Source organism: Amblyraja radiata, chromosome 2 (assembly GCF_010909765.2).
Source record: "Amblyraja radiata isolate CabotCenter1 chromosome 2, sAmbRad1.1.pri, whole genome shotgun sequence".
Taxonomy (NCBI): Eukaryota; Metazoa; Chordata; class Chondrichthyes; order Rajiformes; family Rajidae; genus Amblyraja; species Amblyraja radiata.
In genome coordinates, this window is record NC_045957.1 from 57,092,681 (window position 1) to 57,111,570 (window position 18,890).

The following is an 18,890-nucleotide window of genomic DNA, read 5'->3' on the forward strand; positions in this document are numbered from 1 at the left end:
TGGAACCAGTTTCTTCATTACTTAAGATTGATGCTTTCTGATATTCAGCAAGCCAAGGCATGAACATCTCGTACAACTTTAGTTCACGCAGTAATTTCCAAATATTCCTTTCTGCACTAGTTGAAATTTGGCCCACCCAAATAATTTTGCTTCTGAGAAAAGGAACCTACAGAATTCTCAAAAACATCCTTGGCTTCTGAAGGAACTATATCTTTTAGGAGCATATGAAATTCAAGAACTGGCTGGCAAACAGGAAGCAAAGAGTAGGAGTAAACGGGTCCTTTTCACAATGGCAGGCAGTGACTAGTGGGGTACCGCAAGGCTCAGTGCTGGGACCCCAGCTATTTACAATTTATATTAATGATCTGGATGAGGGAATTGAAGGCAACATCTCCAAGTTTGCGGATGACACTAAGCTGGGGGGCAGTGTTAGCTGTGAGGAGGATGCTAGGAGACTGCAAGGTGACTTGGATAGGCTGGGTGAGTGGGCAAATGTTTGGCAGATGCAGTATAATGTGGATAAATGTGAGGTTATCCACTTTGGTGGCAAAAACAGGAAAGCAGACTATTATCTAAATGGTGGCCGATTAGGAAAAGGGGAGATGCAGTGAGATCTGGGTGTCATGGTACACCAGTCATTGAAAGTAGGCATGCAGGTGCAGCAGGCAGTGAAGAAAGCGAATGGTATGTTAGCTTTCATAGCAAAAGGATTTGAGTATAGGAGCAGGGAGGTTCTACTGCAGTTGTACAGGGTCTTGGTGAGACCACACCTGGAGTATTGCGTACAGTTTTGGTCTCCAAATCTGAGGAAGGAAAGGACATTATAGCCATAGAGGGAGTGCAGAGAAGGTTCACCAGATGTCTGGACTGTCTTATGAAGAAAGACTGGATAGACTTGGCTATTACTCGCTAGAATTTAGGAGATTGAGAGGGGATCTTATAGAAACGTACAAAATTCTTATGGGGTTGGACAGGCTAGATGCAGGAAGATTGTTCCCGATGTTGGGGAAGTCCAGGACAAGGGGTCACAGCTTAAGGATAAGGGGGAAATCCTTTAGGACCGAGATGAGAAGAAACTTTTTCACACAGAGAGTGGTGAATCTCTGGAACTCTCTGCCACAGAGGGTAGTTGAGGCCAGTTCATTGGCTATATTTAAGAGGGAGTTAGATGTGGCCCTTGTGGCTAAAGGGATCAGGAGGTATGGAGAGAAGGCAGGTACGGGATACTGAGTTGGATGATCAGCCATGATCATATTGAATGGCGGTGCAGGCTCGAAGGGCCGAATGGCCTACTCCTGCACCTATTTTCTATGTATCTATGTAAGTTCAAAAATGTGGCCACACGAGCAGATTAGAGTCTAGGAATCCAGCGTGGGAAATTAAGCTTCTAACTCCCAAAAAACAGTCATTTAATTTGGCTAGCATCGTTGTGGCATTTTTAGAATACCTTCATCATCTGCTAGAGTGATGCAAATAAAGTTTATCATAGATTTGGAAGGACTCATGGTGCACCTTTTTCTTATTGTAAGGCTTCTGTTGAAGGATAGTTCCTGTTCAGAAAGCAATTACTACAACCTACCCAGAATTCGAGATGAACTCTAGCTCCTAATGGAAACTTTAAATACTAACATAATTTTAGCCATCTCTAAAGATAGTTATGCAATGCCCCCTATTTTTGCAATACCCAGAAGCTCTGTTAAAAATATGAATTTTCTGTGCTTCTCAGAGAAAAGGATTGAAAATGGAGAACCAAATGACTTAAAAGCATGGGTGAAAGACATCAAAATGATAAGATTTCAAACTCAATAATTGATGCTTTAGGGTTAGGGTTAATAGCAAGGTGTACCGATGATAGAAACATAGAAAATAGGTGCAGGAGTAGGCCATTCGGCCCTTCGAGCCTGCACCGCCATTCAATATGATCATGGCTGATCAATTAAATCAATGATCAACATTAATTTATGATGCTACCATTTCCATCTTCCTTCCTTGCTAGTAATATTATACTTTCTGCTCTAATGAGTCTGCTACCAGATATAAATGGCAAAGAACTACTTGCAAAGTTAAGACTACTTGGTCTCAATGCAACTTTCAACATATTGGGCATGATGAAAAGTAAATATAAATTTGCCAGTGATTATAATGTGACTGTGGAAGGAAATATCAACCTTTAACGAGGAGCTCAAGTGGATCACTTCATGGGTATAATGAAATGCATATTTTCAAGTTAAAATTAAAGCTGAAACTTTAATTTGCCAAATGTCAGGAAAGCAATAACATCTAACTATAAGGACGTGCCGGCTGAGTATATTTGATATAGGTACAAGGAAGAGAAGTTGTTTTTGACAGTTCTCCATTGATGGAATATTGGTGATTTGGCTATTCACTGAGCATTTTGGAAAAGTGAATCGCCAACATGTTGAAGGTTTAAGTACTGAGTAATTGTTTTTTCGCAAAATCTAATTAAATGTTACAAGTTCACCAAGCAATATATTTTGATTTAACTCACTGTTCTCAGAAATAAAATAAATATTCATTCATACAAGATCTTTCATAATCACAGAAAATTTCAAAGCTTAGAAATAATTTTGAAGAGTGATCAATCAAGTAATGTAGGAGCAGCTACCACTAAGTCAGGATGCAGCAAAAATCCCAAACAGCAACATAAAAATAACCAAATTGTTAAAGGAATAATAAATGTTCAGAACAGGAGAAATGACTTCACTGCTTTCCTTGTAATATTTCACATTCGGCTGAGAACACCATCAAGCCTGTTTTTAACATCTCATTTGGAAGGTGGTATCTCTGACTGTGTCAAGAGTGTCACCTTTATTTCTTGTGTCTGAGTTTCTGAAGTGGGACGATGTCTAGCTTAGTCTAGAGTGGCTATCTTTTCAACCCCATAGCTTAGTCCAGAGTGTTACCTTTTCAACTACATATTTTTCCTTACCTACCAAAGTGTTGCTTATACATTAAAATGCAAATTTCAATTCTGGCAGGGATACTAACAAGCAGACATACATGCAAAATAAAAGTTATCCTCATTGTGACACGGTGAAAGTGTTTTATTGGAAATAGTAAAATATTTTTTTAAACTTACTTGCAGAATTGGAATAATATTTTTTCAAAAACCAACACAGGTCCTGTACTTCCCAAAATGGTAAGCGGCTGTCCAGCAAACAAGGAGTAAACAATTCCAGTCATTGAAGCTCCAAAGAGAGATTCCATGGCACTCTACATGGGCAGAATAAAACAAACAGAGCAAAGATTGTGAAGAAGGTTTATATTATTGTCATAAGGTCATGTGATAAGAGCAGAATTAGGCCATTCGGCCCATCAAGTCTGCTCCGCCATTCAATCATGGCTGATCTATCTCTCCCTCCTAACCCCATTCTCCTGCCTTCCACCAATAATCCCTGACTCCTGTACTACACAAAGATCTATCTGTGTCTTTAAAATATCCATTGACTTAGGCTCCATAGACTTCTATGGAAAAGAATTCCACAGATTCACCAAACTCTGACGAAATAAATTCCTCATCTCTTTCCTAAAGGAACATCCTTTAATTCTGAGACTATGACCTCCAGTTCTAGACTCTCTGACAAGTGGAAACATCCTCTCCACATCCACTCTATCCAAGCCTTTCACTATTCGGTTGTTTCAATGAGGTCCCCACCCTCGTTCTTCTAAACTCCAGCGGGTACAGGCCCAGTGCCATCAAATGCTCATCATATGTTAACCCACTCATTCCTGGGATCATTCTTGTAAACCTCCTCTGGACAGTCTCCTTCCTCAGATATGGTGCCCAAATCAAGACCTGTGCAGACCAACTGGCAGGAGTTTTTGCAGACATTTTCAACCTCTCACTTCTGAGGTCTGAGGTTCCCACCTGCTTTAAGAGGGCATCAATAATACCGGTGCCCAAGAAGAGTAAGGTGATGTGCCTCAATGACTATCGACCAGTGGCACTAACGTCTGTGGTGATGAAGTGCTTTGAGAGGTTGGTTATGGTGCACATCAACTCCTACCTCGACAAGAACCTCGACCAACTACAATTCGCATACCTCCACACCAGGTCAATGGTAGATGCAATTTTACTGGCTCTCCGCTCCGACCTGGACCACTTGGACAATAAAAACATCTACGTCAGGCTGTTGTTTATAGACTACAGCTTGGCATTTAATACCATCATCCTTTCCAAGCTGGTTACAAAGCTCACGGAACTGGGCCTCTGCGCATCCCTCTGCAATTGGTTCCTCGAGTTCTTCATCCACAGACTACAGTCTGTTCGAATTGGAGGAACCATTTCATCCTCAGTAACAATTAATACGGGAGCACCTCAAGGCTGCGTGCTTACCCCCCTGCTTTACTCACTCTATACCCATGACTGCGTAGCCAGTCATAGTGCGAACTCCATCATCAAGTTCGCCGATGACACCACTGTGGTTGGACAAATCAGATGGGGACGAGTCAGAGTATAGAAGTGAGATAGACCGACTGACCAAATGGTGCCAGCACAATAACCTGGCTCGCAACATCAGTAAGACCAAGGAACTGATTGTGGACTTTAGTAGGGGAAGGATGAGGACCCGCAATCCTGTTTATATGGTGGAAAGGGTCAATAACTTCAAATTCCCGGGCGTACATATATCAGATGATCTTTACTGGACCCAGCACACCGTTGCAATTGTAAAGAAAGCACATCAGCGACTCTATTTCCTGAGAAGATTACGGAGATTCGGCATGTCGAAGCAGATTCTCCTGAACTTCTACAGGTGCACAGTAGGGAGCATTCTGACTGGTTGCATCGCGGCCTGGTTTGGCAACTTGAACGTCCAGGAGCGAAAAAGACTACAAAAAGTTGTGACCACTGCCCAGTCCATCACCGGCTTTGACCTCCCCAGTGTCAAAGAGATCTATCATAGTCGCAGGCACGTGCCGTGAGTAATCAGCCAGGGTAGGCAGTGGCTTTTAAAAATCTTGAAAACTGCGCACGCGCAGATTATTCTCTCCCCAGTGAACTGTCAGTCGGCTTTATAAAAAAAATCTTGAGAAACTGCGCATGCGCACATTGTTCCCTCCCCAGTGAACTGTCATTCGGCTTTTTTTTTTAAATCGTGGAAACCGCGCATGCGCACATTGTTCTCTCGACTTTTATCAAGTAATTTGTCTTCAATAGGTCCTATCTCTTAATAATGTATTTAAAAACATATAGCTCAAATACATTTACTTACCATGTTATGTGTACACGAAATCCATTCTTCTCTCTTTGTTTGCAGCAAAATTATCCATAACTTTTTCATAGAAATTAGCAGTGGGACTTTGCTCCATCTGAGTAAATCTTTCCTTTTCAATAGAAATTAAAGCAAGTGATGAAAGCCTTTCATTGGACATTGTATTCCTGATGAAGCTTTTAATTCTTTTCAAAGCTGAAAATGATCTCTCAACAGAAATTGTTGTAGCAGGAATTGTTTAATTAGGTGTAGCAGCTTCACGGCTTCAGGGAACGTTTATTCCAGTCCATTTTGAAATATAAAAACAAGTAAATCTTTAAATGATTTATCCCGAAACACTTGTGCATTGTAAATTCCAGCTAGATCCACTTTCAGTCTTATGACATCAAAGAAGTTACCGTAGTTTCTTTCTAAACTTTCTATTGCCTCCTGATCAATTTGACAAGGAAGTTTTTGAAACTTGTTCCCATCAACTAAGGAAATGAATTGTAATTTTTTGAAGTCGCTGTATCTTGCTTCCATATGCTTCAATATATCAACCAATATCAGATCAAACATTCGTGCTCTCTCTTCTTTAATTGGACGTTTTGAACGAGATTTTGATTCAGTCAGGTCATTTTCTTTGCAATATTCTTCAAACTTTTCATGAATGTCATCAAAATATTGGCGCAGATCCTCAAGCGAATGTATTGTTTCATTGATTCTTTCAATGCAATAAGCAATATCTATAATTTTAGTTTGCAAAATGTTGTAGAGAGTGTCAGTTTTAATGAAAATTTCATTATAAACCATAAGAAGAAAGTATGTAGAATCTTTCGTTAGCCAAGCATAAAACCCATTGCTCCTCACCAAAGTTTCAGGATCCCACAATAAAGGATTGATGTTAATGCTGTCAAAAAGTTTACAGGTCTCCATGATATTGCAAAATAGTTTGGGTTTGCTTTGAGTTTGAAGTCTATCTGGTTGGTGCTGCCTTTTGAATGTGTTTCTGCACTTTCATCAAGAAATTGTGTTCGTTTTGTAGAATTACTAAAAAATGAGGCAAGAGCGTCAATGGTCTTGAAAAGGCCTGTACATTCAGGTATGAATTTAGCTGATTGAGACAGAACAAGATTCAACAAGAACGTAGCAGTGGGTAAATAAAGCTGATGGTGCCTTTTCTCTTACTTTAGCTTGAACACCATTTAAGTTTGATGCCATTACCATTGCTCCATCGTATGTCTGTGCTACAAGTTTCTCAGCACAAGTATATTTGTGTAAGTTAATGAATATGCATTCTGTTACACTAGTAGCAATTCTGTCCTTAAGTTTGTCAAAGCCTATAAATGCTTCTTTAATTTCAGAGTCCAATATATACTGGAATACTGTAGAGCACTGAGTTGTATTTGAAATATCAGTGGATTCATCCACTTCTATGGCAATGAATGGGGCTTTTGCAATCTCTTCTTTAATATTATTTTCTACAACTGTGCCTACTGCTTCAATCAAGTCTTGTATCTTGTTAGAAATGCCAGAAAAAAACAGATGAACTCTGTAAATGATGTGCCAATTTTCCATCAAATTTTGCTGTATATTTCAGTAACTCAATATAATTTCCACGATTTAGCGATTCTTTGTTTTCATTATCACCGCGAAAAGCAAGTTCTTGTCTGATCAAAATGCAAGTAGCACATATTAACCTTTTTAGTATCTCTCTGTTCTCCTTAACTTTTTCATTGTGAATATCGATGCTAAGTTGCTTCTGCTTATCTATGAGCAAGTCGATCCGTGTAGACCCAAATATCTTCAATGCTATTTGGCTTTCATAATGCGCAGCGGATCTCTCGTGCTTGTTTAAAGCATTAGGCAAATTATTTAAATCACTGTATCAACCTGCTACCCATACAGTTCCACTAGATACAGTAAATAACAGGCACGGAAAACAAAACAATCTATTTGTTGAAATCCAACCACATAGCCACTCTTTCCTGTTGTACCAAGCTGTTTTAAATTCTAATTATTTTTGTTCCTTTGCGCTGTTGAAGTTCTTTAAGGTCCGGCGTTGGTCTGCCATTTTTTATTATTTTGGTCTTTTCCTCATAAGTTTGCTTCGAGAAACTCTTCAGGTAATCACTATGAAAATCTCGCCAAGAAACTTGCGCATGCGCAGTGCGCAACGCAGCATATGCACGCAGTCCACAGTGTAAAGGCAGAATTTCAGCTGCCTTTATGGACCGTTCCCACTGATGGCTTGAAGCAGCGTTGACGGCAAGTGAGTAGAACATACTTCCGCGTTTAAAACGTACTGCTGATGAAAGGCATGGGAGAATTATGCCTCCCTAAGAGATCGATCTCTTAGGGAGGCATAATTCTCCCATGCCTTTACTATTTATGACCATTTTATATATGTTTTATATATATATTTTATATATATATATATATAAAATAATTACTATTTTATAATTTTAGTCAGGGTAGGCACTGCCTACCTTGCCTACCCTGATGGCACGTGCCTGCATAGTCACTGCCTCAAATATGCAGCCAAAATCATCAAGGACCGACACCATCCTGGCCACACTTATCTCACCACTGCCATCAGGAAGAAGGTACAGGAGCCTGAAGACTGTAATGTTCAGGTTCAGGAACAGCTTCTTCCCCACAGCCATCAGGCTATTAAACACAACGAATAAGCTAAGAGCTCTGAACTGCAAAAGACTATATTATTTGCTATTTGCACTATATTTGTTATTTATTGAACTTTTTCTTTATCTCCCCGTTATATACAATGTTTACATATTCACATATTCTGTTGTGCTGCAGCAAGTAAGAATTTCATTGTCCCATCCGGGACATATGACAATAAAACACTCTTGAAATTGCTCACAATACTCCAAATGTGACTAAATGCTTCACATTACATCCCTGTTTTTGTATTTTAGCCCTCTTCGAAATAAATGCTAGCGTTTATTGTGCATCAGCAAACACTGACTAATCATTTTTAAATACAATTTTGGCACTGCCTTTTACTAGTTTAACAAACACAGAAAATGTCAGTAAAACTCAGCAGATAAAGCAACATCCATGGAGAGAAATATTGTCAACGATTCAATTTATTAATTTTCAACGGAACTGAAAAAGTGAGAAAGCAAGGTTGTTTTAAGTTGCTACAAAGGGAATGAGTGGAGAGGGAATGTCATGATAGGGTGCACAACAAAGTTGTCAAGAAAGTTAATTTAAAAACTGACAGTTAGAGACATATGAAAAATAAATAACAATTAAAACAGTAAATCCAGTGTTCTCTCCATCTTTTCAATACTGCAAACTAAAACACTTGTTTTCTCACTTTTCCTGCATCCAAGAAGAGTCTTTGATCTACAGCTTGACTGTGTTTATCTCTTCATGCTGGTGAATCATACTTCTAGTCTGTTCTGTTCTGTTTTTGATTTCCTGCATCCATATTTTGTCAGTCCTTTTAAATATTTTGTTAATTAAATGTTGCAAGCACATCCTCTTCAATTGAAACAAATTATTCAAGACAATTAATATACATGTTTGAACACTTACTGATGCACCAATAAGATTCTAGCCACAGCCAACTTGCAGCTTGTCTTAAACGCAACATTTTATTTTCGTAAAACATTATAAAAAACGTTTATACGTTTATAAGAGTTATTTGATAACATTTATAAGATAAATTTATAACAGTTTATAAAGTATAAAGAATTTGAACATTATAAGTACAAATACTATTGGAAATATTTTAATGATATTCAATTGCCTTTTTTAATACAAGGAAAAGCAAATCTTTCTTCCCAACTGAGTCATTCCCAAACTCAGAATGTTGTAGTGGATTGGTTAAAGATAATATTTTTAGACTATTACTCTTGAAGCTGTTCACTTTTAATCAACAGATTTTCTCTTATTACTTTATAGCAATGGGAAGAGTTTATATTGTTATAGATTATATGACACAACTTGACTAGATGATTTTAATGTGGACCTCAAAATTTATTTAGAAAACAATATTTTAGTAGACAGTTGTAGATTAACAACAACCGAACAAAAACTATTTTACTAGATTTCATTTGATATTTCTCAATAACTTGGTTACAATAATAAATGTTACATTATTGATCATGTAATATATTATTCTGTTGCAATATAATTGTCCCAAGGTCATAATTGGATGTGAGAATAATACTACACGTCATTCATTGCACCAAATTTAAATATGCTGATCAATTTCAGGTTCTCGTTCAAATTTGTACAACATTTGAAAACAGTTGTGTCTGCTCACTGATACACCATTATTAACATATTAAATTAGAGATGAAAGGTTATGTGATGTAAATTCAGAAAAAGACGCCTGCTAAACTAGTTTAAATTCACACATATTTAATAGCAACAGAAGTAATCCAGTGAGCTCATGCCAGGTAGTTTGGTATTCATGGAGACTATCTCACCCTATTTATTTGCACTAGTTTCATACTATATCCAAAACACTGCGAAACACAATAAAACTACAACATGCCCTACCACACTCCAAGGTATCACTAATAAATAATTAATTGGTAACATCCTGGAAAAGGGTAGATTTCAATCTGAAAAACAATCATATTGCATAAACAGGACACATAACTAGAATTTTTTTATAATGAGTTTCAGATACATACTATTCTATTTTCTGTTGCTTCTCCAAGTAGTCCTCCAAAAGTGATGACAGGAGACATACAAGCACAATAAAGAAATAGAATGGAAGCTAGGCACTGTAGACTAATTGCATCCTTGAAGTCACTCAGGTAGAACAGCGACTTCCTTTTAATATCATGGATTAAACCACCAAAGATCCTGTGAAATAAATGTAGTAATTTATACAAAATTTACAAATTCAGCAGCTTAATTCATATATACACAACAGTTTGCAGCAACACTTGTCTAAGGTGGGGCAAAGATATTTGAAATGTCAGTCACTGTTGACTTACCGAGCTTGTCCCACTCGTCTGCGCCTGGCCCAACTCCCTCCAAACCTTTCCTATCCATGTATCCGTCCAAGTAACTTTTAAATGTAATTATATTCCCCTCTATCACTTCTACTGGCATCTGGTTCCATATACATACCACCCTCTGTGTGAAAAACTTGCCACGAAAATGCTGGAGTAACTCAGGTGTCTTAAATCTTTCCCATCTCACTTTAATTGTGCCCTTCCCTGCGGAAAGACTGTGGCAATTCACCTTATCTTTGCCTCAGCTGAACATAAGAGAATTCATGGAACGTGCTAAATTAATTTTTGCAACAAAATAACCCAGAATTGGCAAGGAAGATGCAGTATCAGTTTTTATAATAACCTAGCCCAAGTGGGACCTGTTGGGCCTCGTCCCCCAACACGGAAGGGCTGGTCCCCAAACGTGGCGTCGGCGCAAAATAACCCAGAATTGACAAGGGAGGCTGCAGTATCAGTTTTTATAATAAATAGGAGTCTAATTAACCCACTAAAACATGTAAGACCATTCATTTACCACGTAGTTAAATGTTCTTTCATCTAGTTGAACATAATTACTATAGGCAAAGTGTGTTGATCCACAAGAATACCAAATTTAATAGAACAATGTGCAAGCAACTGGTTTAAATTGCATCTTGATAGGTTTCCAATGTCTTGTTACGCCTCCACCTATCCAAATGGAAAAATGACCAGTTCTTATTTGACAAAGAAAGCAAATTCTCGGAAAAATTGAAAATTCAACAACGTCCACAACATCTGCTGTTCCTCAAGTTTGCTTTGGGTTTCATATAACAGTGTAAGAGGCCACTACGGTTTTATATCTGGACCTGAGGACCAAAGTGCCTGTTTCTTTGCTGTATTGTTCTATGTTCTATTAGAAGGGATTAGGTTCATTTGGCATCATATTCGGCAGAGGCATTGTGGACTGTAGGGTCTTTCCTGTGCTGTACTGTTCTATGTGAGGCCCAGCGCAAATTGGAGGAACAGCACCTCATATTTCTCTGGGTAGTTTACACCCCAGTGGTATGAACATTGACTTCTCTAACTTCAGATAGCCCTTGCTTTTTCTCTCCATCCCCTTCCCCTTCCCAGTTCTTCCATGAAACTTACTGTCTCCAACTACATTTTATATTTGTCCCACCCCCTCCCCTGACTTCAGTCTGAAGAAGGGTCTAGACCCGGAACGTCGCCCATTCCTTCTCTCCAGAGATGCTGCCTCACCGGCTGAGTTACTCCAGCATTTGGTGTCTACATTTACTGTTCTATGTTCATCCATCTGTAGTTGTTTTATCCCTCCCCATTAGCAGCCCTTGAGCTGCTATTTGTAACTTAGCACCACAATAACCTTGGCATCAATCTTTCATAGATTTGCCTTTTGTCCTCCTGCCACCCAAATCCACCCCCCCCCCCCACCCCTGTACAATCTAACACATTTTTACTCCCTTTCCCAGATCTGACACAGTCTTTGAACCGTTAATTTTATATTTCTTTCCATAGATGTTAGCCGACTTGAGTGTTTCCAGCATTTTCTATTTTGTTTCAGATTTCCAGCATCTGCAACATTTTTCATTATTCTTAGGACCAAAAATGGAAGGGGAGTTAACGTTTGTCATGAAGAGGTTGATAAATTAGTTTTCTTACAATAAAAATGACATACTACAAAGGGATTATTTAAGTCACCAGCCACCTGTAAAAAAACATTTGATCTAGTTTAAAATTAGAGTCATCACACACAATACCTAAAAGATAACTTTCCAACTTTACAGACCAATTCCAGAATTAAGTCTAGTTAATATTAGTAGAACAGATATGAAGCAAGAAACCTCTGCCAAAACCAACAACAAACTTCTCACACTTCTTGTACTGCTTTTCTTTGTCACTTTGTCATCATTTTATTTGTTTGGTTAGTACTTCCACAGATGTAGCATACTGCCTCAAATCATAAATGAACACAAACAGTGTGATGTCTTTTACTGCCTACTGCAAATCATGCAAAGATAAGCTGGTTCAATAAGAAATCCCCAGCCATTAGGAAAATATAGTGTGATTTACCATTGACTATACTCATGCATGCATAGCCGATTAGATGTCATGAATATAGAAAAAGAGGCTGGGACATAAAATATCACAATGAAGAACGATTATCCAGCTATTACACCAGATAAGTCTTACATGTCCTGATTAACTCAAGTTGTAATGCAATCCGTAAAAACGAATAATATTTCATTGATTATATCCAATTAAACTTTCTGCATCATTCATGTATGAAGAAAAGATCACTAAGTCTGTAAGGGGCACTACCAATTTTATACCAAGATTGAAAGCTGGCGCCAAAAAAATTCCCTGGCAGAGAGAAGATGTATTATTTGCGGGGTTTTTTAAACTGTTTTGAAAGGATAGTTCAGCAACAGTGACAGTACAGGAAGATTATACAGAAAATAATTATACAGGAATATGATCCCTTTCATGCCTATCCTGTATTTACAAGGCATTACCATAATCTCACCTTCCCCAAATTCTTAAAAACTTCTATGTTGGGTACAAGATGATACATATAAAGTATAGAACATTAAAAAAAATCAAAGGCTGCATTAAAGCCCACAGGATTGTTTTCCATTCATCATTCTATTGAACATTTAGGTTCAATAGTCTACATGAAGTAATTTATATTTAGTTTCACAGGAAAATTATCTGTAGAGTAATTAATATGCAGAACAAACCTTCCAGTACGCTTAAGTTCTGGCCCAGTGTGATGTTCTTCGTGATTCGTGGCACCATTGGTAATTGCTGGACCATTTGGAAGAGGAGGGCACTTTCGCTTTTCCTTTTCAATTGCATAATACAGAAAAAAGTATTTAACACGTGGGATGTTATCGAAGCTTCATTTACTTTTTTTCTGATCTGAAAACTATAAGTTCAAAGCTCAATTACAACAACACATTAAAAAATATTCAAGGGTTGCTTTGCCTACGTAAGTTGAAGTATTTGATACCCCTGACACAACAGGTATTGGTCATTGGTGCTGCTTAATTAGTCATGTTTACAGAGATACAGTGAACATTTTTGTTTTGCATGGTATTCAGTCAAACCCTACAACTGAGGGGATGTTTCCTCTGATAACAGGAATCTAGAATTAGGGGCATACTTCTGGAATAAGTTGACCACTTAGGATTTCTTCTCTCAGAAAATCATTGTTTTTGAATTTTCTGCCCAAGGAAGTTGCAAAGCTGACATGTTGCATATATTCAAGGCCAAGAAGAGATATTTCAGTCAACAATTACATGAATCTGGCAGTAAAATTATGCTAAGATCAAGATCAGATCAGGACAGCCATAATCTTAATGAATGTGGAGCAGGCTCGAAGGACTGTTATTGAAACATATAAGATTGTTAAGGGCTTGGACACGTTAGAGGCAGGAAACATGTTCCTGATGTTGGGGGAGTCCAGAACCAGGGGCCACAGTTTAAGAATAAGGAGTAAGCCATTTAGAACGGAGACGAGGAAACACTTTTTCTCGCAGAGAGTGGTGAGTCTGTGGAATTCATTGCCTCAGAGGGCGGTGGAGGCAGGTTTTCTGGATGCTTTCAAGAGAGAGCTAGATAGGGCTCTTAAAAATAGCGGAGTCAGGGGATATGGGGTGAAGGCAGGAACGGGGTACTGATTGGGGATGATCAGCCATGATCACATTGAATGCCGGTGCTGGCTCGAAGGGCCGAATGGCCTACTCCTGCACCTATTGTCTATTGACAGTATAGTCTATTCATGCTTCTATTTCTTATGGTCCTCTGACAGTGAATAAAAATGTCTATTCATTAGACTGTAATAATGATTCTCACCTGAGAAGGAACACTTTTTGGTGGTTCAATTCGTATTGAAGGATCCCACTCACCCGGTGGGAGTACAGTAACTTGATCTAAAAATTCATCTATTCCTGCCAACAGGTCCGTACGATCCTTTGCTTTGTAGGCAACATCGTGAAAAATCTTTATATATGTATAAATATATACAAAAACATATTTATGAATTGTTCCTGTTTTAAGTACAGATCCAGTAAAGAATTTTTACAATTACAATTTTAAAGCTAGTAAAATTATTTTAATTATTTATGTTTTCAAGGGTTATGGTTCAACTGACCTAATTTGGCTCACTAAATAACAGAGATACATTGTAATTATAATGGAATTTATTTACAATTACAATTAATCTACATATTTTCTAAATTAAGGCTGATCTAATAACTGGTCTTTTGTACAAACATTTATTTTACAGATTGTGGATTAGTTTTAATGAATCAAAAGAAACACGATCTCAGCTTCACAGGATTCGATTTAACATCCATTGCTGTCCCACATAGATTCTAATGAAGTAGTCAAGTCAAGAGAGTTTATTGTCATGTGTCCCAGATAGCTTGCTGCAGCACAACAGAATATTGTAGGCATAAATACAGAACAGATCAGTGTGTCTATATACCATAGAAAATATGCCATTTCTATATACCATAGAAATTTCCTTTGAGAAAAAATAAACTTGCCTCATCTGTCATTAAGGTAGCTATTGATCTACCAATTTCATGATATTGCTGCGCTTTGCCAGATGGCCCCAACATAAGAAACAAAAATCTGATGGGAAGGAAATTGCATATGAGACAAATATTCGAATTTCTGTGGATCACTACAAATTGTATAAAACTGTGTTTAACATTTAGCCAAATGCTAGTTTCCATCATTACATTTTCGCAGATGGCAAAGTATTCATTACTAACATCAAAAATTAAATCTTTCTACATGTGTACACAACACCCCAATATCGAGGGAGTGACAATTTGTATATTTTACCGCACTCCCAGACATTACCAATGTACTGGCCACCAAATATGTTTAAACCACAATATTTAGCAAATATATTAAATGAATAAACAGTGATACATAGCAATTAAATAATTGATTGATGATTTTTTTATTCCATGTAAGAAATTCATTACATGTTCCTGATGGTTGCAAAGGAAGAGGGTCCATGAAGCGAGTTCGATATTCAATAAGCGAGTTCGGTATTCCGAAAACTGCTAGGAATCATGGGATTTGTCAAAGATCATTCGAGAAAAAAAGCGAATGGGGGTGAAGTGGGGTGTAACAGCAAAAGAGAGGGTGCAGATGCGAGGGGGAGACAGGGAGAGAGACTGGACCGGCGGAAAGACGGTGAGATTATCCTAGCGCCAGGGAGTTCTTGCGGAGACGGGGTGTTCGGGACCTGCAGTGAAGCCGCGATAGCGAGTTCCTCTGTTCCCATCTTCCCATCCCTCTCCCCATCCCTCTCCCCGCCTTTACCCGTGGACAGGCGTCGCTCTGTAAACCTGCTGGTTTACACCGAAGGTAGTCACAACGCGCTAGAGTAACTCAGTGGGACAGGCAGCATTTTTGGAGAAAATGAACAGGTGACGTTTCGGGTCGAGACCCTTCTCCAGAGATGTTGCCTGACCAGTTGAGTTAGTGCCGCATTTTGTGTGTATCCCCGTTGATGACTGGTGCTCGGCTTTCGCCGGTACCGAGGGGGTTAACCAACAGCCACTGGATAAGGCGAGTGGTGCGACTGACAGTCCCCGGCCCATCAGGGAACGGGTTCTTCGGGAGTTGGAGCAGAGTTGAGCTGGAGTTGGAGCTTCTTCTCCGCACTGGCTGTAAGTCTGCGGCCGCCATTGCTCCGGGCCGGTGTCCCGTCACCCCGGATATCTCCGGCTGACCCCAGACAGGGATGGGACACTCGGGAGGGGACTGGAACGGTAATGAGATCACCCGTTCACACTAGTTCTACATTATCTAGCCCCAGTAGCAATTCAACAGCACTTGCAGCGCCGGAGGCCCAGGTTCGATCCTGACTACGGATGAAACACAGGTCTGTATACACGCAGCAGCTAGGCTGGCGAGAATGTTATTGTGAATGACCTATGACCTGTGCATGCGCAGTCGGAATACCGAACTCGCTTATTGTAGAGCAATTGATAGATGCCAATCATCACTGGATATCATTGGATATCAGTCCAAAACCTTTTTGGAAAGAATCTTATTACCTCTGCTCATCTTTCCTTCAATAATAATATTTTTGTCAAGTGCACTGTCAAGATCTTAGGGAGTTATCAAGAAGTAAAAGTTTAACTTGACCACCATAAATAGCTTAGTTTTAATGTCAGGGCAAAAACTGGATATTTTGAAATTAATATTGACCTTTCTGAAACTTCAAACCCTGCCCACTATCTAGAAATCTCAAAACAGAATAAAAATTCTCCATTATCTGGATGAGTTCAAGATTCAAAGAGGGGATGTAGAGATGGCGAATTGTTTGTCAATATGCAAGTGGAAATGACCCTTTAGTTTGTAGATCATTTTGAACTTGTGGGAAAGACATTTGAGGAGGATAATTTGTAAAGTGTTAGTAAAACAAAACAGAAAGAAAGGCATTGTTGGATATGGTAGTTGTTATCATGCAGGTAAAAGTTGAACAAGCCACTGAACCGATTTTAAGGAGGCCAATACAATGGTTAAATATTCCATTGTAGAGCATATCATGCATAACTACCATCTCTCTATCAGCTTGTACATTAGTTTCACCTGGTTGGAATAGGAACTTCTGTGAGCCCTGTCAGAAGAATAGCAGGAGACAGACGAACAAAGGCTATTATGGGTCTCTCAAGGAAGTTCACCTCTCCTACTAAGACATTGGAAGCCTCAGCACCTGCTGGAATCTTTTTCATGAAGTTCATATCCACCTACAAACGAATGTGGAGGGATGAGACAATATCTTTAGCAACTCCAAATACTTGAGAAACACAAAAAATAACATGAAAAAGGACCAAGTTTGAGCAAAAGTTTGTTGACTTTGAAATCTTTTGTTGTTTTTATGGCAAATTAATTGATATCTGGAAATCAAATTTATTTGTGGACTGCAAGTCAAAAGTTTTGAATTTATATTTCACAAAACTGTAAAAATTGGTAGTACAGCTCAAGTGCTGGGTACACAAAGATAAAATAAGGATTCAAATCTCTGGTATGCTATTTTAAAATTAAAACGTATTCAAAATTTGAACTGGTAAGGCTTAACTGTGGTCATACATCCATTTTGAGTCCTTTTTATATGAAAAAAACAGATTTATGTACACAATATAGTCATAAAATGACGTTTGTTCCAAATATTGTCAACAAACATTGCTCATTAATTGCTCCAAATCCAAGATCCACATTAACTCAACACAACTAAATTAATGACCACTGCACATTTTCTTGCGCCGATATATAATATCCATCACCATACAAAATGAAAGTTTGCCACAGGTTGATAATAAAAAAAACACAAGCACCAGGAACAAAACAATGTGCACAACAGCAGTTCACAAGAAGCCATGGAACTAAAGACTTACTGTAGGCCTCTTGCTTCTTATACCAAGCGTGACACAACTACAGTGCCAGGACTCAAACTCCAGTCCAACCAGGAGTAAAGAAAGGCACATTTAAAATCAAAAACGCCAAGGAAAGGCAAAAAATAAAAAAAGGGGAAAAGAAACAAGTAAAAAGTCACAATAGAGATGCAGGCACCAAGATACCTGCTTCGATTGTAGGCTAAATAATCTACGGGGGGGGGGGGGGACGTCTTAGATGAAGTACTATTAAGAATGTAAGTTTAACAACAGAAATCAAATGAGAAATTTTAAGACAATTTCAGAAGTGTAGATAAATCTGACAAAGAAAACATTATTCATATAATGAATTACAATTAATGCACCTTATCGTAAGTACAATGCATTTTATCCATTGTTACAGTGAGCTAATAATGTTACAATCTTTATCCTTAACTTATAAACATGCCATAGCAGTAAAACAACAAAGCACTTTCATTTTTGGACATTAAATCAACATGCGATTATAGTCAAATAATTAATGTAAAATCTACTCAGCAAAACCAATCACATTTTTGGGTATTCTTTTTCATAAGCAGGCCATACGTAATACTAATTAAGATGAAATTAGAAACAAAATGGAAGAATGAAACAAAACCAGTTAACTATTAAGAAGCTGCTGATGTTTTATCAACTTCTACCCTTGCTTCCAAAAATGTATACACTTTGGAATCTCACTGGCAACTTTCAGACATAATTGGTTGTCATCCACTAGCTCGATAATCACAATCCAACATGGCAGCCCAGTAACAATTATATCTTTTTGCTTAAACATAACTTGAAAATCTTAATTCTTTTAAAAGCTATTCATTGATAAACTACTTTTAATTTTCAGATTCCTGCTTCAGCAAAATATAAATTGTGTAAGCCAGCTGTCTGTTATCAACACTGAATGAACATTGGATGGATTTTAGTCGATGGACTATCAAATTTACATGGCATCATCCATGTGTAGCATTAATATGATTCAATATCCCTGGAGATACAATCATGAAAATAAAACTCATAGCCAATATGCACAAGAAGTTAAATTAACAGAAAAATGCCACCTCTATTGTCAAAGAAGCATGCTACAAACTAAAATGATATCGAAAGACACAAGCAAAATGGAGATGTAAAATGCAAACTTGAAGATACAAGTTTATAAGGGCAGGAGTATACGTTTCATTAAATTTCTATGAAACAATGTTGTTTGATATTAGAACATACATACATAAAGGTGAGCAAACCTC

General features: G+C 38.1%; 1 protein-coding gene across 6 annotated transcripts in view; it reads right to left on the minus strand.

Annotated features, from left to right (window-relative positions):
- Window positions 1-18,890, minus strand: part of slc4a7 (solute carrier family 4 member 7) — a 119,615-nt gene that overhangs the window by 38,868 nt on the left and 61,857 nt on the right. For 5 of the 6 annotated variants that reach the window (XM_033047190.1, XM_033047177.1, XM_033047160.1 and 2 more), the window contains 6 exons: window positions 16,817-16,974; window positions 14,746-14,833; window positions 14,051-14,197; window positions 12,934-13,037; window positions 9,887-10,061; window positions 3,101-3,234 (listed from right to left, as the gene is read on the minus strand). In XM_033047190.1, coding sequence (XP_032903081.1) covers window positions 3,101-3,234; window positions 9,887-10,061; window positions 12,934-13,037; window positions 14,051-14,197; window positions 14,746-14,833; window positions 16,817-16,974 — 806 coding nt within the window. Of the gene's footprint in view, window positions 1-2,022; window positions 2,028-3,100; window positions 3,235-9,886; window positions 10,062-12,933; window positions 13,038-14,050; window positions 14,198-14,745; window positions 14,834-16,816; window positions 16,975-18,890 lie in introns of all 6 variants that reach the window. The other variant, XM_033047198.1, reaches the window with a different exon arrangement.